The sequence below is a fragment of the Carcharhinus amblyrhynchos genome, chromosome 13 (genome assembly GCF_965287045.1).
Source record: "Carcharhinus amblyrhynchos chromosome 13, sCarAmb.v2.hapA, whole genome shotgun sequence".
NCBI classification, from domain to species: Eukaryota; Metazoa; Chordata; class Chondrichthyes; order Carcharhiniformes; family Carcharhinidae; genus Carcharhinus; species Carcharhinus amblyrhynchos.
In genome coordinates, this window is record NC_137336.1 from 23,575,140 (window position 1) to 23,597,826 (window position 22,687).

Consider the following 22,687-nt stretch of genomic DNA (forward strand, 5'->3'; position numbering starts at 1 on the left):
TAGACCAGTGGCTCTAAAACTGGAGTCCATAGAATCCTGGGCACCCTTGGTGATTTTCCAGGAGTGCACAAAATAATGTGAAACTGCTTTGAACAAGACTATACAAATGAGTGGCAGCCAGGGTTGTGCTCTGCTCCTACCAAGCTCCTCCTCTCTCTATGCTGCGGTCTTAGCATGACCCAATTATTTCTGCATTCACCTAATGCCCTTCTTGCTCTGTTCTCCACATGCATCTGCTCTCCCTGCACTCTCCTCATACTTTCTCCATGCTTTGCTCTCCCCAAATCTTTGTTTTCTCCGCGTTCTGCTTCATGTGCTTCTGCTCTGTCCATGGTCCTGCCAAGGATAGACAGACTGTGCAATGAAAAGGGGGCACACTCATCTCATTGATTACCTGTAAGTAAATATTTATTTTCTGAAAAAGATTTATTAAAATACCCTTTACTTAGAATATATTCATATTATGAGTATTACATAACATAATCTAGATAATAGGGGAGGGTCAGTGATCACTAATTTGAAAAGAGATAATTCAGTCACTGCCCTAGGTAACATAAGATACATGGAGGAAAATAGATTACATAAAAATGCTTCAATATAAAATAATTAATGGTGAATTTAAGGACATAATGCAATTGTATGAGACATAGTTAATCTTTATGTTCTGCTGGAACTTCATTCTTATAGTTAAGATTATAAGAAGGCCCATTGCGTAGAATAATATACTTAGTGCATGGTATATGTCATTGCCAATTATTTATTAGACCATTACAGATATATGAAAGGAAAAAACTTACATTTATAATATATTTCATGACCTAAGTGCTTTATAGCTAATTATGTACTTCTACAAAGTGCTGTCATTACTGTAATGCAGGAAAGTGGCAGCCAATTTACTCACAGCAAACTCACATAAACAGTAATGTGATAATGACTAGGTAGTTTGTTTTAAGAATAGATATTGGCCCAGATAACAGGGATAATATCCCTGCTCTACTTTAAACAGTGCTAAAAACTATTTTATACCCCTTTGAGAGAACGGAGAGGGCCTACTTAACAAGCAATGCTGTACTGGAGTGTCAGCCAAGATTTGTACTCAAGTGTCTGAAGTGGAATTTGAACTCACAACCTTCAAGCTTTACACTATGTATTGTAAACTGATTTAAACTATAACAGCATAAATCATAGAATCAGAAATAGGCTACTTAGCTCATGGAATCTGCTCTGCTATTCAATGAGATCATGACTGATCTGATACGATAATCCTCAACTCCACTTTCCTGCCTTATCCCCATAACCTGTGATTCCCCTACTTATTAAAAATCTGTCTATCTCTGCTTTGAACATACTTAACGATACAGCCTCCACAACCCTCCACTGTAAAGAATTCCACAGATTCACTACCCTCAGAAGAAATTCCTCCTTATCTCTGCCTTACTCTGAGATTATGTCCTCTGGTCCTAGACTCTCCTCGAAGGACAGGCATCCACTCAGCATCTACCCTGTCATGTTGCCTGAGAATTCTATATGTTTCAATAAGATCACCTCTCATTCATCTAAATTCCAATTGATACATGCCCAATCTTCTCAACTTCTCCAAAATCCCTCCATACCTGGGATCAATCTAGTGAGCCTTCTCTAGACTGCCTGATTATCGTGAATTTGCAGCGAGTATTATGCAAGTGGCCTTTTGCTCTTCTGAAACGAAAGCTGCAATTTGTCTTGTAATATTTCAGAACATTAGCCCTGTAAATTCGTCTGGCCCTCCAATCAACCTAATATGTTAATAGTTTTTTTAGTTTTGATTAAGAAATACCCAACACACATTGAATGCTGAAACTTACAGCTGCCAAACTTCAAGGGACACGCATGCCCATCCATTGGGAAGTTTACTAGTCTCATAGGACACGCAGCATTTATTGTGAGCCTGGAATTGGAGGAGAAAAATATATGTTACAGGTTCAATATTATTACGTAGCCATCAAATAGAATGTAGTGTTTCGCCAACGATTATGCCTGACCTCATGGTGTAAAGTATAGTGCCATTTTGCATGATCCTGAAAAGTTTGTTGGGAGTCGTCATGTTGTGAGCGATGGACATTTTTCCATTTCTGAAAAAAGTGTCTGGAGTCCAAATTTTGCTGACCATTAAATTATTCAGTCTAAGGATTTCAATAGGCCCATCAAATTTCAGCCTCTTGTCAATCCAAGTTTGACGGAAAAAGACATCCATCGTATATTCCTGTAAAAGTATAAGATCACTTTAAAATGTTACACTGCAATACTAAGAAATGGTCACTGACCACTGATCCAGGACCATTAATATTCTGCCAGGTACAGGGCGGCAAGAGCTCAATGGATTTACTCAGTGTCAATAAATACCCCTACTGTAAAAAATCAAACTGACTTTCAGGTGATTTGACATACTTAGAGATTTGCTTGGCCTGCTTAAAAAGACAAATGTTTCTTTCTCCAAGAGATTGTGGGAATGTGGAGCATTGACTATTGCCAAAAATGAAATGATCACCGAGACCATTGGCGACAGGAGGTGTCAAACAGATTAAGGCAAATAATCTTCTTTAATGACATTTTGCCCAGATGCCAAAATAATAAAACCAGGCGGTAAAATTGGAAGTTAATGTTGATGGCCAAGTCTAGCAGTACGTTTATTAAAAAAAGGTTAATAGCATTAGTCAATCTTTTAATTATCAGTATCATACCATTTCGACGTCAGACACAGGACCGAAACTTGTCACATATATGTCAGTTTTCACTTCAGTGACAGGACCTAGAGAAAAACCAAATCAGGTTTTTAAAAAAATCACCTTGGTTTCGCTTTTCTGAGTGCACGTTACCTTCACGTGTCACATGTGAAGGACATAGAATGCAATTTAGAATAAAACTCGAAGTTTGAGCGGCAATGGAAGGGCGGCATTGAGTTACACCATCATCGCGGTCTCTGCGAAAGTGTTACTATGGACCCATCTGCAGCAGAGTGTAAATATTTACGATTTGTTCAGACTTGAAATCGTAGCCATCAAGAAGTGTGCCATGTAAGGGTTGAATATGGGTCTGAATCTGTTACAAGCTGAAGGGAGTGTGTGAAAAGAAAACAAAACACGATAGCTTGCCTCCAAACCCGGGTCGGAGCCTGTTGTCATATCCATCGAGGAGTCTATCGAGAATACGTGTGATGTTTTCCGAATGGACTCTTACTTCATTGTCTTGATTGGAAGAGCTATTTCTGAGTGTCTCCCCAATACTGCAAATGCAAATTAACATTGGAGGTCAAGGGCACCTTTGGTAATCAAAGAAGAAAGTGCCTGCCTTTGTTATTTTGGGGGGATTTGGCTATCAACCTATTTAAGCACAGCATTTAAAAAAAACGACATCGTATTAAAATGCGTGGGCAGAACATAAAAAGGATTCAACTAAGTAGAAATGTAAATAAGATAGACTCACCACCACAGTGCTGTGTAACAGACAAAAATCAGTAAACCCACGCGGCTGGTAGGCATTGCAAGCACAGATCTCATGTCAGCAGTAACCATTTGCATGTCCCATATTGTAAGCCTCCTCACTTTTGCCGTCATTGTGCCATTTCACGGGGAATAAAAGCAACGATAAAGGAACACTTTAGTACCTCAGTGCTGAGCCCTCTGCGCTCGGAGGAGGCAATTTCCACTCTCCTTTTATTTCTCTGCTGCTGTCGAGGCTCAACTGAGTGGCTCAGTTTAAAACTAAAGAGTTTAACAGCCGGTCCGGGATGGCGAACATTGACAATAATCGAATACGGCATCATGGGAGATTAAAAGCAAGAAATCCACTGATACTTTTGGCAGGAATTAGCGAGGAGCCGTCAGGGATCCTGGCAGAGGCAATGGACACCCAGACGCGCGGGAGATTAGATTGCAAATTACGACATCTCTTCTGATGCTATATTTATTTTAAATATCCAGCAAATAGCTCAATGTCCTCCTCCTAATTTATCCGTGTTTCTTTTTACATTGCCAGTCTTCGCGAATCCATCCGAGACTATCACAGGGTTTCTCTCTGTCTCTATTCTCCCCCACTACCCTCCTCCCCTCTTCACACACACACACACACACGCACATTTGCGATGGTTTGAGGGATTTAAGTGGTAGACTTTAGCTCTTTATCAGATATAATCTAGATAATCAGAATTGGTGGTGGTGGCAGGGGGTGGGGGGGCGGGGAGGGTACGGTGTGGGAGTGGGGGTTGCAGGAACGATTCTGTTCGCTGCTACATGGCTCAATCCTCGCGTTAATCAGTTATCCCCCCACCATCACCACCAACCCAACCCCCCAGCTCCCTATGTCAAACCTGTTGGTGAGCAGCTAAAACGTTGTCGGCGTTTAACTTCCTGATTTAACTCTTAAGCAGCTATTGTTTTTAAATCAATGAACGTGCTATCAAAAAAAAAACATTTTCTATGATCCATAGGTGAACCCATTTAACAGTCCCGGTTGCTATAATAGGTTACTAACCAACCTGATTAGGGTGGAGAAGAAGCAACATCACACGCTGCTTGGATAGAACGGACTGTTTCTGTGCTGTAAATTCGAGAGAATTCTGTAAATCTTCGTTTAATGCAATGTCTGACTTGGGAATATTTCGTGTTTGAATAAAATATAAACAAACTGTAAAATCTGAATTAATACATATAATTTTGTAACTATAGTGATGTATTTCACGGTTAGCTTTGGAAATTCAAGTTCGCAAATTTATAGGGACAATTTTCAGGGAAGTGACATAGGACATGTTCATCTTCATCTCCCTGACCCCAACACCACCACACATAGTCTACCCTTACATGTTAGGCTAAAGTAACACTTATGGGTCACTCAACCAAATCTGTTTCCACAGCTGTGTAGTTCGCTGGTGTTAGCTGAGCCAATACCAGATCAATTTACAATAAAGCTCCTGACGTTATATACACACTTGGCATGCTTCCCCAAGTCCCACATGCATTCATACACACTGAATATTGGAGAGAATAATGGAGTCTGGGAGAAGAAAAATACTTCCTTTTGGAAGGGAGGCAACCTTCTTAATTCACGGAACGTCCATGTTTGTAGACTAACGTAAAATGATAGATATCCTATCGCTGTAACCTTGCAAAGCAGGACAGCGAACAACCAATGTATTCTGCTTTGGTCTCACGTGATGACATTCAGCGTTGAACTCATGGTTGCTATAGTTTTTTCGTCGAAGCAATGGGAACGAGTAGACGTTTTTTGTCTTTATACATGTGTATAGTTATATCTCAGATCCTTCTACCTATAAATCAAAAGCCAATGATTTTATAATGCCAACTTTCACACTGATCTAAGTCATGGCTTTAACCATAATCTACCAGAATGACATTCTAGTTACATAATGATATATAATAATGTTTCTCCTTGCATAGTTCGCTCATGCTACTTGTCGATGCCATTAAACCAGTAACAATGCAATGCAAGGGAAGCGCGCTTTGAATCGATAGGGCTAGAAGTTGTGCGCTGGAAATAATTAACATTTAATTTCCATTCCGTCCGTCAAGAATTCCTGCACAACAGTTAGGCTGGGACAAAGAAGCAATGCCATTCAGAATTACCGCCGTCTTTGGAAGCTATTATTCCACGAGAAAACCGGGTAAAATGTTTTCAGTGTTTGTGTTGACTGTTACAATGTTTGGAAGAAATAAAAACACGGAGTAGGGTTACAACACAAATCCTGTGTGGCGCTTTGCCTGGAATTGCGTGTACATCGCATCTCGCTGAGGAAAAGCTCGGACAGCGAATTGCGCCAATAATTTGTTACACTTCAAAGAATAATATTCCCATTAGTAAACGCGGGGGGGGGGGGGGGTTGCATGTAATTTATAATTACCTCGTCTATTAAACGGCAAAGCCTCATGCAATAGGTAACGTGTCATACGAAAATATGTTGACAATGGTCCACTTGCTAAAGTGGACAATGGCCAACATTGCAAGTGGACCACTGCCAACATATTTTCTTCTTTTAGGTACTTTAAAACTCGTTCCTCTCTCTGCACCTGCTGCCGAACCTGATGAATATTTTCTAACATTGTCCGTCTTCTTTCAGAATTCCGGCATCCACGATATTGTGTTGTATGTTACAAAGACTTTGGTGTGAACCTTGCCATTGGGTTAACTGAGGTAGAATCACCGACATTGGGACCGAGGATGACTAGCCGCCGCTCAGGTTGGATGCGGTTCTGACATGGCTGATAAGTAAAATGCGTGAACAACAGAATCAGAATCACGGAATTGTTAGGGCGCAGAAGGCGACTATTTGGCCCATCGGGTCTGCGCTAGCTCTCCAAAGGAACATTATAGCTCAGCGTCATTCCCATGTCTTTTCAGCACCCCTACATATTGTTTTTATTCAAGTAGTCATCTAATAGCCTCTTGAATGCCTCAAATGAATCTGTCTCCACCAGGCAATGCATTTCAGATGTGAACCATTTTTGCGTCTTTTTCCTCTCACATCACATCATGTCTACTGTAACTCTCACCAGTTTTTTACAGATGCACCATAGAAAGCATTCTTTCCTGTTGTATCACAGCTTGTATGGCTCCTGCTCTATCCAAGACCACAAGAAACTACAAAGGGTCTTGTACCCAGTCGGTCATTCAAACTAGCCTCCCTCCATTGACACTGTCTACACTTCGCACTGCCCCGAAAAAACAGCCAACATAATCAAGGACCTCGTGCACCCTGGACATACATCCTTTCCCCTTCTTCCATCAGGAAAAAGGTACAAAGTCTGAGGATATGTGCTAATTGACTCAAGAACAGCTTATCCTCTGCTGCCATCAGACTTTTGAATGGACCTACCTCACATTAAGTTGATCTTTCACTACACCCTAGCTATGGCAGTAGCACTACATTGTGCACCTCTCCTTTCCTTCTCTGTGAACAGTATGCTTTGCCTGTACAGAGAGCAAGAAGCAATACTTTTCACTGTATATCAATACATGTGACAATAATAAACCAAATCAAAGTTGCTACTTTTGCAAATCACCTTAAATCTGTGCCATCTCATTCTTGATCCTTTCTTGAGGTGCGACAGTTTGTCCTTATTTAATCGGTCCAGCCCCTTCATGATTTTGACCACCTTGACTAAATTTTCTCAGCCTTCATCTCTCCAAGGAGAACAATCTCAAATTCTCCAATCTAGCCTCATAACTGAGGTTTTTAATCCTTGAATCCATTCCTGTAAACCTCTTCTTGCACTTTGTCCAATAAGTTCATATCCTTCCTATAGTGCGACACCCAGAACTATACACAATGCTCAAGCTAATGTCTAACCAGAGTCTTGTATAAGTTCAGCATAACCTCCTTGCTCTTGTACTATGCCCCTATTAATAAAATCCAGAATACTATGTACTGTAACTGCTCTCTCCACATGTGGGTCAGGTAATCTTGAGGAGTTGGTTAGAAAGATTATACAATCCCACTGACACCTTGTCTTTACCTCTGAGCATTCCCAGTGAAGTCTCTTGGTGTATTTAGTGCCTTCCCCAGTGAGCCTTCTATATTTGGTCAATCACAAGCCAGGGATTTCTGTGAGTCAGTGGGAATGTTTGACCTTTTCTTGGGTGCTTTGAGATCGTCCCCAAAGAGTTTCTGCTTTTCTCCTGAGGGTCTGCTGCTGTGACTGAGTTCTGAGTAGAGAAGCTGCTTTATGAGTCAGAAGCAAGGATATAAAACTAAATGCCCCACCCAGAAAGCTGTTTTTGAGTGAATTGTGCTAGTATTCAGAGCAAGTTGGATTGGACGAGGATGCTGTTTGTTCAGCCACTTTTCTTGTTGCTGGATTTGAAAGATTTTGTGAAGGCACCACTAGTGGTGCTTCTGCTGTGCTTTCATGTGTCTGTTTTAGGATATGCAAGTCTCTAAAGTACATAGGAACTCTGAGATCACTGCTGCCTGACAAGCAGTGTCCTTAGTCTTGGGTTTGAGACCCTAGGCCACAAAGCCACAAATACTTGTCTTATACTGAGCTGGCACATTGGAGGCAATGATGAATTTTGTCATCAGAACTTCTGAAGATCTTGACTTGAAATGACAACTTTTTCTCTCCCCACAGATGCTGTCTGACCTGGTGAGTATTTCTGGCATTTCCTGATTTTATTTTAGCTTCCCAGCATTCACAGTGTTTTCTTTTTGTGGTAGGAGTTTGGAACTCTCTTCCAAAAACACCAGTTGGTGCGATTTCAGTTGTTAATTTTAAATCTGGCTTTATTAACCAAAGGTATCAAGGAATTCCAGGTGAAAGCAGATACTTAATGTTAGTTTGCAGATCTGCCATGATCTCATTGAATGGCAGAACAGACTCTGGAGGGGCTATACAGTGAACCTGTTATTCAATGTGTCCTTGTACTTTAAGCCTTTGAAACTCAGAATCATTTTGGTTACTTTACATTGTACCATCTTAAAAGCCAAGCACTTTCCATAGGTCTAGTGTCCAAATGACATCTGACCAATCCTTATCATAGAATAGAATCATGGAATCTCTACATGCAGAAAGAGGCCATTCAGCCCATCAAGTCTGCACTGACTCTCTGAAAGAGCATCTTACCCAGGCCCTCACCTCTACCCTCCGTAACTCCAAACATTTGCCATGGCTAAATCCAACTAACTTATACACCTTTGGATACTAAGGAGGCATTTAGCTTGGCCAATCCACCTAACCTGCACATCTTTGGACTGCGGGAAGAAACTGGGGCACCCGGAGGAAACCTACACAGACATGGGGAGAACATACAAACTTCACATACAGTCACTCAAGACTCGAGTTGAACCTGGGTCCTTGGTGCTGTAAGGCAGCAGTTCTAGCCTCTTGCCATCCCAGGGTTGCAGAACTGTAGTATCACTTCTTTACTTCTGTATTTTTTTCTTTATTATTTTATAAGATGTGAGTGTCACTGGAAAGGACAGAATTTATTGTCCATCCTGTATTTCCCATTTTAGAGGGCAGTAAGAATCAACCTCTCTAGATCTGAAGTCACACGTAGGCCAGACCGTTGACATTCCATTATCCTTTTACTTTTTTTTGTATGTTTGCATTAGCTTTTATTGGTCTTTACAGATGCATAACAAACTTTATTGGACCTAGTCTCTCATTAGAGAAAAATGTTACAATTTGTCTTTCTCAGATCCAAGTAAGTTTATTTATTAGTCACAAGTAGGCTTACATTAACACTGCAGTAAAGTTATTGTGAAAATCCCCTCTTGCCGTACTTCAGCGCCTGTTCGGGAACACTGTGAGAGAAGTTTGCATGGCCAGTGGACCTAACCAGCATGTCTTGCGGACTATGGGAGGAAATTGGAGCTCCTGGAGGAAACCCATGCAGGCACAGGGAGAACGAGGAGGCTTCGCACAAACAGTGATCCAAGCTGGGAATTGAACCTGGGTCTCTGGCTCTGTGAGGCAGCAGTGCTAACCTCTGTGCCACCATGCCACCCCCAATAGAGGATGACCTCACATTTTCTGGCATTGACTGAACCTGTTGTAGTTTTGCTCACTCTTTGTGGTGGTATGAGGGCATGGTGGTTAGCACTGCTGACTCGCAGCAATAGGGACATGGGTTCGATTCCTGGTTTGGGTCACTATCTGTGTGGACTTTGCATGTTCTCATGAGTCTGTGTGGATTTCCTCAAGGTTCTCCAGTTTCCTCCCACAGGCTGAAAGACATGCTGGTTAGGTGCATTGACCCGAACAGACGTCAGTGTGGCGACTAGGAGAATTTCACTGTAACTTCATTGCGCTGTTAATGTCAGCCTTACTTGTAATAAATAACTAAATATATGTTTTTGTAACTTTGTATTTACATCTACACAAATAATTCTGTCTCTCAACAGTGTGATCTGCAAACTGGGATACAACTCTATTCTAGTCATTGATACATACAAAGAAAATCTGAGGGCCCAGAACAATTTCAGATGGAATGCCAGTTATTATATCCTCTCAATCAGAGAACATTCCCTTTATCCTTGTTTTCTGTTTGCTTTCTCCAATTATCAAAACACGTATTTTCTTGCACTTCAATTTTTGCTAATAATCTGTTGTACGTTGACACGGGCACATCCCATGGCATTTTGTAATAATCTTGAATGGATGTTGTATAATTTTGCGAAAGTTCTTAGCATATTTTTGCATGTGGTAATCAAATAAATTGACAATAAAGTTGAGTTAATTATGTCATTTCAGCCTTTACAATTTAAATACTGGATATTAGGAAATATGCTGGTAATTTATCATCTGTGCTTAAAATCGTCTGTAAATGCACCCATTTCTTAGATTACAAGCTGTTTACAATTCACAAACCCTGCTTGTCTGCAACTGAGATGTGAGAATTATGCAATGCTTGGTTAATCTGTTCATCAATGATCCATCTTGTGCATGATCTTATTAATCCAGTGTTTTCCTGAAAAAACAAACTGACCTTCTGAAGAAGAGTGCGAGAACCAATACACTATATATAACAAAATCTGGTCTACTTTCGAGTAATGAGGAGTTTTAAAGTATGAATCATTGAAAATGGTAACATTTGCTACCCATTTGCACAGAAAAGAAAAAAATGGTCAGGCTGGGTCCTGAAACATGTAGTGACACATTGAATGGTCATGAATTTTTGAGGTTGTATGCCATTCATTGGTGAATATATCCAGGTGGGACAATTATTGGTTCTTCAACATCTTTAGCCAAGTTCCCCCTTCCTGACCCAATATAAATTGCTAGGTATTTAACTTTCTACTACTGGAGTTTTCTTCGCTGCGCTGGTTTGCTGTAGACTAAATGATAGAGATTGATTGCCACGATTAGCCAACAAGTCGTTATATATGGCTACCAGGAAGATAGGAGGCAAACTAAATGCACCATTTTTCTTCTACTCTGGCAATTATTTGACTCAAATGTTAAGCAGTTAGGACTTTAGCACAAAACTTGCGCTAATAATTGTGAAATATTTTGTAACCATGGTGCCGAACACTGCAAAATGCTATGGTTCAGCTTACATAACAAGTTGTGGGATTTGGATGAGGAGAGCTCGCCTTAGAAAACACAAAATAACTGGTATGAATTTTTAAAAAAAATCCCTATTCGATTCCTCGAACACCTCTTGAATAAATTCAGAATCAGCCACAACCACCTGTTGACGAAAGCAGGCGCAATATTGCAAAAACTGCCGTAAGAACTGTTCAATTTGTGGCATCCTCATTTTGCTCATCAAGTGCACCTTGTAATTTTTTTTACAGACCTCAAGGGTTACAAATTTTGCTTGGATGGGGGCAGCTCGAAGTTTTCCCACTTTCAAAGTTACATCAAGGCACTGCATTCCCTGAATCCAGTTCCTCCAAAAAGGCAATCGTCATCGAAGACTGGAATTTGTTCCAAATTCAAAAAAAAACTTCAATCGGGCTTCAGATCCTTGTGGATAATTTTCAATTCATCGCTCCCAGCTCATAACGCAAAACACCACGCACATACACAAAACGAAACGTTTTGCTCCCGAGTGAAGAAAACGTACTGTACTTGGGCGGGAAAGAGGGGGTCATTGCAAATCTTTTGGGTGAAGTGTTAAAAGACGCCTCATATATAGTGGCATCCCTGTGAAAATCTCCACGCACGTGCATGGTGCATTTTCTTTCAAAAAAAAGATGCTGCATTTCGCCGTGAAATTGTGCCTATGATGACAGCCAGTGCAGAGGGCAGCTTTCATGTGAAGCCAGTGCGTGCCCCTGCAACTCGGCTCCATGCCCCTTCTCCCGGTGAGGGAGACAGAGTGAGTGAGTGAGTGAGAGCTGAGGAAATCCCCCCCCCCCCCTTCCCGCCTCAAGCCCGCTCCCCACGTGACCCGGCGTCCGTTAAGAGTTTGAAAAAAAGCCATTGGGCTCGAGCTTGCATGCAGGGTCCACGCGCTCGATGCGGTCTAACGGTTCAGTCCCGCGTGCAGGAGGCAACCCATTCACAGCCTCAAGCCGACACACACACACACACACACACACAATCACAGTAACACAACCACCTCAGCTCGGTGTCCTTTTCCCACATGCAAATTATAATAAAAAATAAATGTTTATTTTTAAAATAACCCCCACCCCTCCCAACCCTATCCGAAAGGGAGAGGCGATGAACGTGTCCCTGCGTGGTCACGAATATTAATGTACCAGGCGGAAGCTGGCAGGCTCCCATCTCAGTGGGGCTATTTCCCCCCCCCCCCTTCCTTATTTTTACAAAGAAGGCCGTGCGTGCGTTTATTGACTGCACATCTCTGAGAATTAACCTTTCTTTTTGGTTTGTATATCTTGTGTCACCCCCCCCCCAACCCCCCCGTCCTTCCCCCTTTCTGTGGGAATGACGACTCGGCTGAGAGAGGAGGATAGCGATTGCTAAAACGAGAAGCACCATGCGCCAAGATTTTTGGAAGAGGCGAGCGCACGGTCGTCCTTCCTCCCCGGCATTTTCGGATGCTTTAGCGGTCAGCATTTAAAAAAAAAGAGGGAAGAAGAAGAAACAAAATTACAGAGAGAGAGAGAGAGGAGAGAAAACAGACGGTTGCTTCGAAAGAACAGCCACAGACATCTTGTTTCCCCCCCCCCCGCTTCCTCCCTTTTCCAGCCCGTACCTCATCCCTTTCCCCTCCACCGTCACCCTCCCCCTTTTACCCCAGCCCTGCATCTATTATATATATATTTATATCATTTTTTTTTGCAAAGTGAAGCTGCTTCCTCTGCCTTTTGATGTTGTGAGTGAAGAGTGTGCGCAGGCGCCCCCCACCTTGGAATTACTGCACTGGTCAGAATAAGTTGGATCCTGTGTGTGTGTCTCTCTCTCTCTCTCTCTCTGTGTGTGTGTGTGTGTGTGTGTGTCTCTCTCCCTCTTCTGCTGCCTTGGCTTGGGGGAGGGAAAATAAAAACACACACACCCCGCAATCATCTCGAAAACTTAGGGATGCTGAGAGTTCGGAAAAGGGGCTACTTTAGGGCTTTCTCGTTCCCCTTGCTAGTGGCGATGGTCTGTGCACAAAGGTAAGCCATAGCGCCGGGCAGCTGGAGGTGTCTTTCTCTTTCTCTCTGCACTTCTTCACATTTTTTTTCAAATGCCACATTTACCTTTAGAGAAACAACATTCTCAACTCTTCTCTTTTTCCTCCCTTCTCTCTCTCTCCCTCTCTAGTGTCAATGACCCCAGTAATATGTCATTGGTGAAGGAGACCGTTGACAGACTGCTGAAGGGCTATGACATCCGTCTGAGGCCAGATTTTGGAGGTAATTTGATTTAAATGTTAACGTGATTTCCCCCCCCCCCCCTTTATTCATTGCCTTGTTTCTCCTCTTCTCGGCCACTGTGTGTGTGTGTGTGTGTGTGTGTGTGTGACGGCTCTGTCAATGATTTAAAAGTTAAAATCATCTCAAGTTGACTGAATTCCATCCACACTTTCGCCAGTATCATCTTTAATGGGTCTTTTTGGTTGTTGTTGTTGTGGTGGTGTTTTGTGTGTGTGTGTGTGTGTGTGTTTGTTTTTGATGCCAGTTTCATAAGTTGTGCTCTTAAGTTGTTCCAGCCCCGTGCCGGTATTTTATTTTTTTGTTTTAAAAAAAAGGGGCTCCAAAATAATTTGTTTAACAGGCGAACGGACGGTCCTGCCACACATTCCACCCCAAAGCACATTCAGCTAATTATTTTAGTGTTAATATAGATGGAATGAAACGTGCTAACCAGCAGCATTTTCATTTAACTGTCTCTTCTGTGGTTACCTAATTATTTTCCCCTCTCTCGAAAAAAAATATCGGCACAGTAAATTAGGACATCAGATGCCGGTCACATAGTATACAGTAAATGTTTGCATGGAAAAGGGTTGTTGGTGGGTTTTGTCATATGTGTTGCAATAAATATGATTTTTAAGCTCCCTGAAATGAGAGGGAAGGGGGCATGTTAACTACTTATCCTGTTATAAAACGATCTTGGTCTCTGCTAAGCTACATCAAAGAGTTAAATTTAAGAGATCACATTGCGGGCGATCTTGTTTGTCTGCAGGTGACCCTGTGCGTGTTGGCATGAACATAGACATTGCCAGTATAGACATGGTTTCTGAAGTCAATATGGTGAGTACACCCGTGTCCTCCAGCAAAACTATCTCCACGGTGCCTCTGATTTGCGGAAATAGTGTGATAAGTTTGCACTCAGTAAGTGATGGTTTTCGGTAGCCCCTACACCGAAAGCCTGCGTGTGCACACATTCATTGACATCGAACTCATTTCCTTCGCACCGCCTGCATTGGATCGGAATATTTGCCGCGTAAGTTTGGCGAGTGATGTGAATTTTATGAGCAAAACACACGAAGCCTTAGTCAGTTTGTGGTTTTGGCTGAGGGGGGGGGGGGGGGATGCTGTGATATTGGAATGCCTGTGCACTAGACATTGGTTTGAAGAGCTGAGCAGAGAGGAATTGTAAGCAACCTTTAGTCAAGGTAGTGTACTGGAGGGAGTTTGTTACTTCGTGCAATAGCGTCCCCTGCTGATTTTTACACTTAGCACAATGAATCTAGCCTCCAATTTACACTCGAGCTGCTGCTTGAAGACTATTGAAATCCAGCATTTGATCTGGCTTAGACGTCTTTATCCAAAGGGATAAATAAACACACATACACATGTGTGTGTTGAACTTGCCTGTTTCTCTTTGCTGAGGGGTGGAGTTAATATTATCGTTTGACAGGGCCACGCGTCCGTGCTTTTCAAGCTTTTCAATTTTAATTCCGATGCACATTGGATATATCGGCCTTTACTGGAGTGCATGAGAAAGGAGGTTGTCATTCCAACTCATTTAAAATGCACAACACCCAGCGCTTGCAAACTTGCTATTCGACAGAGGAGTTCCCCCACACTCACCGCTACCTCAAGGTCACCAGATGTTGTAGATGAAACTCGGGTAGCTACGCGTGTTATCTCGCATGAACTACTGGTACTGATGCTTCTGTGTGTCAGATCTACCAATCACGCCCCGATTGTGTCAGTTCTGTCATAGATACTCTCGGTATCTTTTATCATTTTAGATTTACAGCAGATCAAGGAATCTGATAGAAAGTAAAATAAAAGTAACCGAACTGGATATAATGGAAGTCGGGTATTTTCTGAATCGGTTTGAAATCTTTTACTGTGCGAACGCGGTGGCAGAATTTTGTTGCATACCATTTATAATAAATCATGACCTACCTTATACCAAACTCCATTTTTAACTGTGGCCAGGACAAGGATTCCAATACTGTTTAGACATAATTTAAAATGTAGTAACAATAAATAACAGCTAAGTAAAGATTGTGCCCAACACTTTTAATATAACATATTGTTGTCTCTTTAGGAAAACATAATTTCTGAAGTTTTATAGGGCAGTTATATAGGCCACATTATAATGACCTCTGGCACTGCCATCTAGTGTTACAATATCATCAGGTATTCCACGAAGGTTAGTAGCAGCTGTTGAAAATCAGGGCAGTCAACAGGAAGAATAATTAAGCTAGCAGTTTGTTTTTTGCAGATTTACTTATTAAATAGGTTGCAATATTGTCCATTTTTCAGTAAGCATTAAGTAAGCCTTAAGTAAGTTGGTTACAAATGAAAAAGCGATCACTGTTGGATGCAACTACCATTACACCTCTTCATTCTATTATTCAAAACTGGTTTTTAGTTTGTTTTCTAATGTTTTCTCCCTAGCCAATTAAACTAACATGTAATACTTGATTAGGTAGAATTTGATTAATTTTTTTCATGCAGTCTTTGTTATCCAATGTAGAATCACTGAGCAATACATTTTTCAAAAAGTTAACAGATGCTGCTGGTGGGCTGTCTGATTTGTAACACATTGTGAATGCAAAATTGTGAACCCATATAACATCTTGTGCATCTCAACTGTTATCTTAATGCTGAAGTTTTGCTTCAGACTATGCAGAGTTTTTTAAAAAATGGCTGTTCTTGTAGCCAGGCAGAACATACAAGTGGGTTTCTTGTGATTTATAACAAATTATGAAACTGGCAATTTGGGTAACAACTTGTTTACATATCAGGAACCCCTAAGGTGGAATTTATATAAAACAGTTTGCTTCTTTAAAAATGGAAAAGTTTGGTTTATTGACCAAGTAGATCAAAAACGTAAGTACTGATTATGTTGCTAATTGGAAACATGCTTTCTTCGAGCATTTGCTGAGAGAAAAAATATCAACTTTGTTTAGTAAACATATATGTAAACTCGCTCATTTCCAGCATTTACTATGAGAGAAAATATCCATTTGTTTAGTAAACAGGTGTGCAAATTTACTCCCAAGCCTCACTTAAAAATATTAACTGATATTGATTAAAAAGGGAGAAAAAAAGACAGCTTCTAAGTGCCTGAAGGGTGTATCAAACACTTGTACATACTTGTTGCTGAGATACTTTGCCTTAGTTGGTTTTGGCAAGTTTGTAATTGAATAGTCACACTTCTTGAATCACCATTGGATCATAATTCTGATACTGTCATATTCTTCCTATAATTATGCTTTATTATGAAGTGGAACTTATTTAATAATTTGTGCTTGCATATATGATTGAAATTATGGAAGTAATAGTTGGTCACCTCAAGTTACCACCAGCTAACATGTTTTCTAAATTGTTTTCTTTGTTGGCCAGTATTTATCATATTATTCCTAGAGTATTCAGACAACTTTATTTTTCTTTTTGGATCAGAATATATTACAACATTTCAGTTCTGACCTTAAGTTTATTTCACCATCATCTTCATGTTATTTTACATCCAGAGTACATCAATCTTCTGCATGACACAGTAAAGACAGATCTAGATTCTTGACCGCTGGAAATTTGTTTAACTTTCAAATGTATTTATTTTGACTGGTGAGACAGCATATTTCTCAGTAAATAAGAATATTTCCCCTTCATTTTTTAATGCATTGCACAGTTTATTTCCATGCTTGTTGCGTGAGATTAAAAGTAAATTATAGGTTGCCAAAACATGAATACATTGAAATTGTATAAGTAAATATTTTGATAAGCCAGAAAGAAAAATCTGCAATGCTGAAAATCTGATGCACAACCAAAAATTCCGGAAATAAGCAACAAGGTGGTGAAGGCATTCCAAATCAATAGCCCAATTTTGACTGACAGCAAATGAACAACCCATCTTTATGCCATGCAACATTTCTTTTAAAATAAAATCAAGTGGACTGTATTCACTAATTCACTACTGTCCATTTTGCACTACAGGCAAGTTAAATTTCTTTCCTCCCTTTTTCAAAAGCAAACAAAAATTATGTACCTGTATTTGGAATGTTTTGAGATGGCAATGGACTTATATTTCTGTTTTATATCAGATATGTTTCAGAATATGTATTTCATGATTGCAGATCTTTGTACCAATTTTCCGAGCATTTAAAATATTGCTGAGGCATTAAATTAAAGTATAATGCAATGGTGGATATAACATAGAGCATACTGTTGGTGACATTAGTAGAAAAATTCTTAATGTACTGAGTTCTCTTGTCTTTTAATGCAAGTGTTAATTCATGCCCATTAAAATATTGGGCACAGAAATGTCACAGTGGTGCAGTGTGTTTGTCAACTAATATCAGCAATGGTAATTTTGACTTTTATACTTAGTTGAAAATGAATATTACAGCTTGATTGAAAAGTTCAGATAATTTCAACTGCAGTTGTGAAGCTTGTTGTTAGTTCAATGCGTCATTTGAATCCAAACAAAGCTTAGTCTTCTACGTTTTCATTGTTTTTGTTTTAATAAATAAATCAAAAATTGCATTAAAGACTGAGGGAAGTTATGATATTGTTATCACAGAGTAAATTTATTTAATGACCCATAAAAGTGACTTGATTATTGGGGTTTAAGAGCTTTGACTACATTACAGATAAGTTTATATCCCCTGAGGAAAGGCTGGTAATAATATCACTCATTACTGATCAGTGTCACCATTCTGAATTAAGCACCTGCTGTAATGTTACAGACTGAGTTGTAGGAATCTTTAAAATGTAACTAAATGTCTTGATTTATACAATTTTTTTTCAGGACTGTTCTAGAATGAGGGACCGTTGATCTGTGACAAGAATGTCATCAATAGATTTTAGTCATGTCACAAGTTTAGCAGTAATGTGCTTTGAATTTTTTAAAACAATAAGTGAGTTTAATATTTTCAATTGTTAAATTCTGCTGAAGCAATTCTTCTGTGGAATGTTTTTGGTGTGCTGACACTATCATATGACTCAAATTGTCATACTGATAAGATTTGAGCTGTGTACTGTACTAAAGTATCAGAAACCTGGAACTGTATACTCTGGTGCAGTTTTTTTAAATTTATCCAATTCAATCAAATCAAGTCCAATTCAGAGTTGCAACATGTGGGACATTCCTGATCCAAACTGACAAGACATGGCTTGATCTACATGGTCCAAGCTGGTTGGAGTAAGCATTGCACCTCCCCCAAGGCTTGATCTCATTTGCATCTTAGCCAAAAGGCCGAGATGCCTCTTTTAAAAATTGCTTCATAAGAACATAAGAACATAAGAACATAAGAAATAGGAGCAGGAGTAGGCCATCTAGCCCTTCGAGCCTGCCCCGCCATTCAATAAGATCATGGCTGATCTGTTGTGGCTCAGTTCCACTTTCCCGCCCTCTCCCCATAACCCTTAATCCCCTCTCTTATCAAGAACCCATCAACCCGCTTCTTAAAAATATTTAGCGAGGCAGCCTCCACCACTTCAACGGGCAGAGAATTCCAGAGATTCAAAATGTAACCTAATGATTTCAACCAAGTATAGCATGTTAATACTACACTTGATCTTAGCCAAAAGGCTAATTCTTGGGAGTACTATTTTTAGAATAATGTGAGGTGTGCACTTTATAAATTTCATTAGTTGTTGATTTTATCCTCTGGATTTAAATGCAGTGCAAATGGAGATCTTGATCTTCTGTGTAAACAGAATGACATGTAGAGGCATTCTTGTAGGAAGGAATTGTATTGCATTGTGAGTTGAAAGGTTTTGTAGGACCATAGAAACTTAATGTGGAATCATACAGTGCAAAAGAAGGCCATTTGGCCCATCATGCCTGCACTGACCACAATCCCATCTAGGCCCTACCCCTATGTATTTACCTTAGCTAGTCCCCTCAACACTAAGGATCAATTTAGCATAGCCAATCCACCTAACCAGCACATCTTGGGACTGTGGGAGAAAACTGGAGCATCCAGAGCAAATCCACGCAGACATGGGGAGAATGTGCAAACTTCACAAAGACAGTGACTCAAGCCAGGAATTGAACCTGGGCCTCTGGTGCTATGAGGCAGCAGTGCTAACCACTGTGCTACCATGCTGCCCAGGTAGGGAAGACGGCCATTTAGCTATTGTGTCTATGCCAGCCATAAAAGAGCAATACAGTCTTATCCCATTTTTGAGCCCTTGGTCCATAGCCTTGTAGGACACAATACTTCATGTACATAACAAAATAATTTTTAAATGTTTTCCTGCCTCTACCACTCTTTCATGCAGTGAGTTCCAGATCTTGAGCACCTATGTAAAACAAAAAGTTCCCAATTGTCCTCGACTTCTGCCATAAATATTTTAAATCTGCCCTGGCCATTGACTTCTACTGAGAGAAATAAAATGGGTAGGATGGTCCTCCCTTGAATCTTATAATTTTGTATGGTTCAATTAATTCTTCCCTCAGTCTCCTCTGTTGCAGAGAAAAAACCCTAGCAAAAAAAGTCCAATCTAGGCAACATCCATATAAATACACTCTGAGACCTCTCTAGTGCGATCACATCCTTCCTGTAATATGGGGACTAGAGCTGTGCTCTGTACTGTAGCTTTGGCTTAACTAGTGTTTTGTATGTTTCCTGCATGACACCTCCCCCCCCCGCCCCCTCACACACTACCCCCGGCCAATGTCTCAGCTAATAATGGAAACTATGCCATTTGTCTTCTTTTACTGACCATACCCATTTTGCCACGTTTGGATCTGTAAACATTTACTCCAAGGTTACTGTATGTAAATCAGTATCCAGTTATTTATTTTGTGTTCCTTTGCCTTATTTGCTCTTTCCCAATATTATTAATTCTCAGTTTTCTGGCTTGAGTGCCATTTGCCACTTTTCTACCCATCTTAGCATTTCATTGATACCCTCCTTCAGTGTAAATCTTTCTTTGTGATGATCAACTACATTATCAATATTTTGTAACATCTGCATTCATTTCAATTATGCCCGGTCCAATTTAAATCTAAATTGTGCAGATGTACAAAAAAACCAAGCGACCTAATACTGAGCCTGTGGAACCCCATTGAAAATAGCTGTCAGTCACAAATGTCCATCAATTAGTACCCCTTGTTTCTTGCCACAGGTAATTTTGAATCCAACTTGCCATTTTCCCTTGGATTGCATCTGCTTTTATCATGTGGAAGCTTGTCAGAACTGTTGCCAAAACCCATGTAGACTGTATGAAACATGCAGTCTACATGTATTTCCTCTAAGATTTCAATCAAGTTAGTCAGACATGAACTTCCCTTACCAAATCCGTGCTGACTGTCCTTGATTAGTTTATGCCTTTCTTAATAGTAATTGATACCATCAGTGAGACTTTTCCTCTTATTCTCCAGACACAGAGGTTGACTGCTCCGTTATTACTTGGTCTGCCCTTTCCTCTGTTTCTGTACAATGTTAACTCTACATATCCTTCATTGCTTTGGCACCACGTCTGTAGCCAAAGTAGATTAAGGAATGATCATCAGAGCCTCTGCTATTTCCCCTCTTGATTCTCTTGAGCAGGAGTCATTCAGTCCATTGGTCATAAGTGGCTTCCCCCTCATTTTGAAATTGTGTCCCCTGGTTCTGCACTCCCCACCTAGGGGAAAAATCTTGCCTGCATTTAGCCTGTATTTCATTTTCAGTATGTTCTAGGTTTCAATGAGATTGTCTCTCATTCTTTGAAACTCTAGAGAATACAAGTCCTGTTTCCCCAATTTCTCTTCAAGACAGTCCCACCATCCTAGGAACAAGTTTGGAGACCTTCATTGCACTCTCTCTATGGCAACCTATCCTTCCTAAGGCAAGGGAACAAAACTCTGCACAGTATTTCAGATACAGTCTAACCAAGGTTCTATACAATTGAAGCGAGACTTCACTACTCCTGTACTCCTCTTGTGATAAAGGCCAATTGACAATTAGCCTTCTTAATTGCCTGCTGCACTTTCATGTTAGTCTTCATAAGGACATCTGGATCTTTTAGCACATCTACACTTTCTAATCTGTCACTATTTAAGAAATACTCTGCACATCTGTTCCTCCCACCAAAGTAGAGGAACAGATGCTAAAGATAACCTCACATTTTTCCACATTATATTCCATCTACCATGTTCTTGACCATTTGCCAAGTTTGTCCAAATTTGCCTGAAGCCAGTTTGCATCTTCGTAAAATTTCATAGAATAAAATCCCTACAGTGCAGAACAAGGCCATTTGGCCCATTGAGCTTGCACCAACAACAATCTCTCCCAAGTCCTATCCCTATAAGCCCATGTATTTACCCTGCTAGTCCCCCTGACATTCAGGGGCAATTTAGCATGGCCAGTCAACATGACCTGCACATTTTGGACTATGGGAGGAAACTGGGGCACCCGGAAGAAACCCACACAGGCATAGGGAGAATGTGCAAACTCCACCCAGGCAGTGATCTGAGGCTAGAATTGAACCCAGGTCTCTGGCGCTGTGAGGCAGCGGTGCTAACCATTATGCCACAACAGTCATTCCCATTTTGCTTTGTCATTGGCAAACTTGGAAATATTAGTTTTTGTTTTCACATCCAGACCATTGTTATATAGTGAACAGCTGGGGCCTGAGTACCGATCCCTGTGGTACTCCACTTGCCACAGCCTGCCAATGCATGAATGACCAATTTATTTCTATGCTCTGTTTACCTACTTGTAAGGTTTAAACCCTTTAATATCTCCTCTTGCGCTGTTTATCCCATCCAACATTGCGTACCCTTCCCTTTAATTACAATGTTCGTATCATCTCTCCATGTTGTGAAAAGAAAATTATTTATTAAAAATCATACCCATGTGCTTTTTCATTGATTTTTATCCCAGTTAATATTTGAAATTAGTTGAAATTTCGTTTGCATTATTGCCCTATTAGTTTGCACCTCTCAGAACATTTCTATTCATCTCAGACTATTTGGAGATCAATTTCACACATGTGTGACTGCGCCTTTAGTTTTCTCCAACCAAGCCATATGTTTTTTAAAGTTTATTTATTAGTGTCAGGTAGACTTACGTTAACACTACAACGAAGTAACTGTAAAAATCCCTTTGACACCACACGCTGGCATGTGTTTGGGCACACTGAAGGAGAATTTACCATGATTAATGCACCTAATCAGCACATCTTTTGGACTGTAGGAAGAAACCGGAGCACCCAGAGGAAACCCATGCAGATACTGGAAGAACATGCAGACTCCGCTCAAACAGTGACCCAGCTGCGTCCCTGGCGCTGCGAGGCAGCAGTGCTAACCACTGTGCCGCCACTATGTGTTAAACTGAGATCCTCTTGGCTGATCATTTTACTCACTGATTTAATTGTCTCTTTAACCAATATTGCTCGTCG

The 22,687-nt window shown here is 40.6% G+C and overlaps 2 protein-coding genes across 4 annotated transcripts in view; one reads left to right on the forward strand and one right to left on the reverse strand.

Moving 5' to 3' along the window:
- LOC145351769 (gamma-aminobutyric acid receptor subunit alpha-6-like) overlaps positions 1–3,654 on the reverse strand; it is a 66,137-nt gene extending 62,483 nt beyond the window's left edge. For both annotated transcript variants that reach the window (XM_080201393.1, XM_080201392.1), the window contains exons 1-5: positions 3,463–3,654; positions 3,132–3,262; positions 2,721–2,788; positions 2,022–2,242; positions 1,845–1,927 (exon numbers count right to left, since the gene is read on the reverse strand). In XM_080201393.1, coding sequence (XP_080057519.1) covers positions 1,845–1,927; positions 2,022–2,242; positions 2,721–2,788; positions 3,132–3,262; positions 3,463–3,593 — 634 coding nt within the window. In that variant the 5' untranslated portion in view covers positions 3,594–3,654. The remainder of the gene's footprint in view (positions 1–1,844; positions 1,928–2,021; positions 2,243–2,720; positions 2,789–3,131; positions 3,263–3,462) is intronic.
- A 4,395-nt stretch (positions 3,655–8,049) lies between these two features.
- LOC145351770 (gamma-aminobutyric acid receptor subunit beta-2) overlaps positions 8,050–22,687 on the forward strand; it is a 244,747-nt gene continuing 230,109 nt past the window's right edge. The window contains exons 1-3 of one of the 2 annotated variants that reach the window (XM_080201394.1): positions 8,050–8,135; positions 13,212–13,303; positions 14,073–14,140. In XM_080201394.1, the coding sequence (XP_080057520.1) occupies positions 13,231–13,303; positions 14,073–14,140 (141 nt within the window). In that variant the 5' untranslated portion in view covers positions 8,050–8,135; positions 13,212–13,230. Of the gene's footprint in view, positions 8,136–12,848; positions 13,064–13,211; positions 13,304–14,072; positions 14,141–22,687 lie in introns of those variants that run through there. The other variant, XM_080201395.1, reaches the window with a different exon arrangement.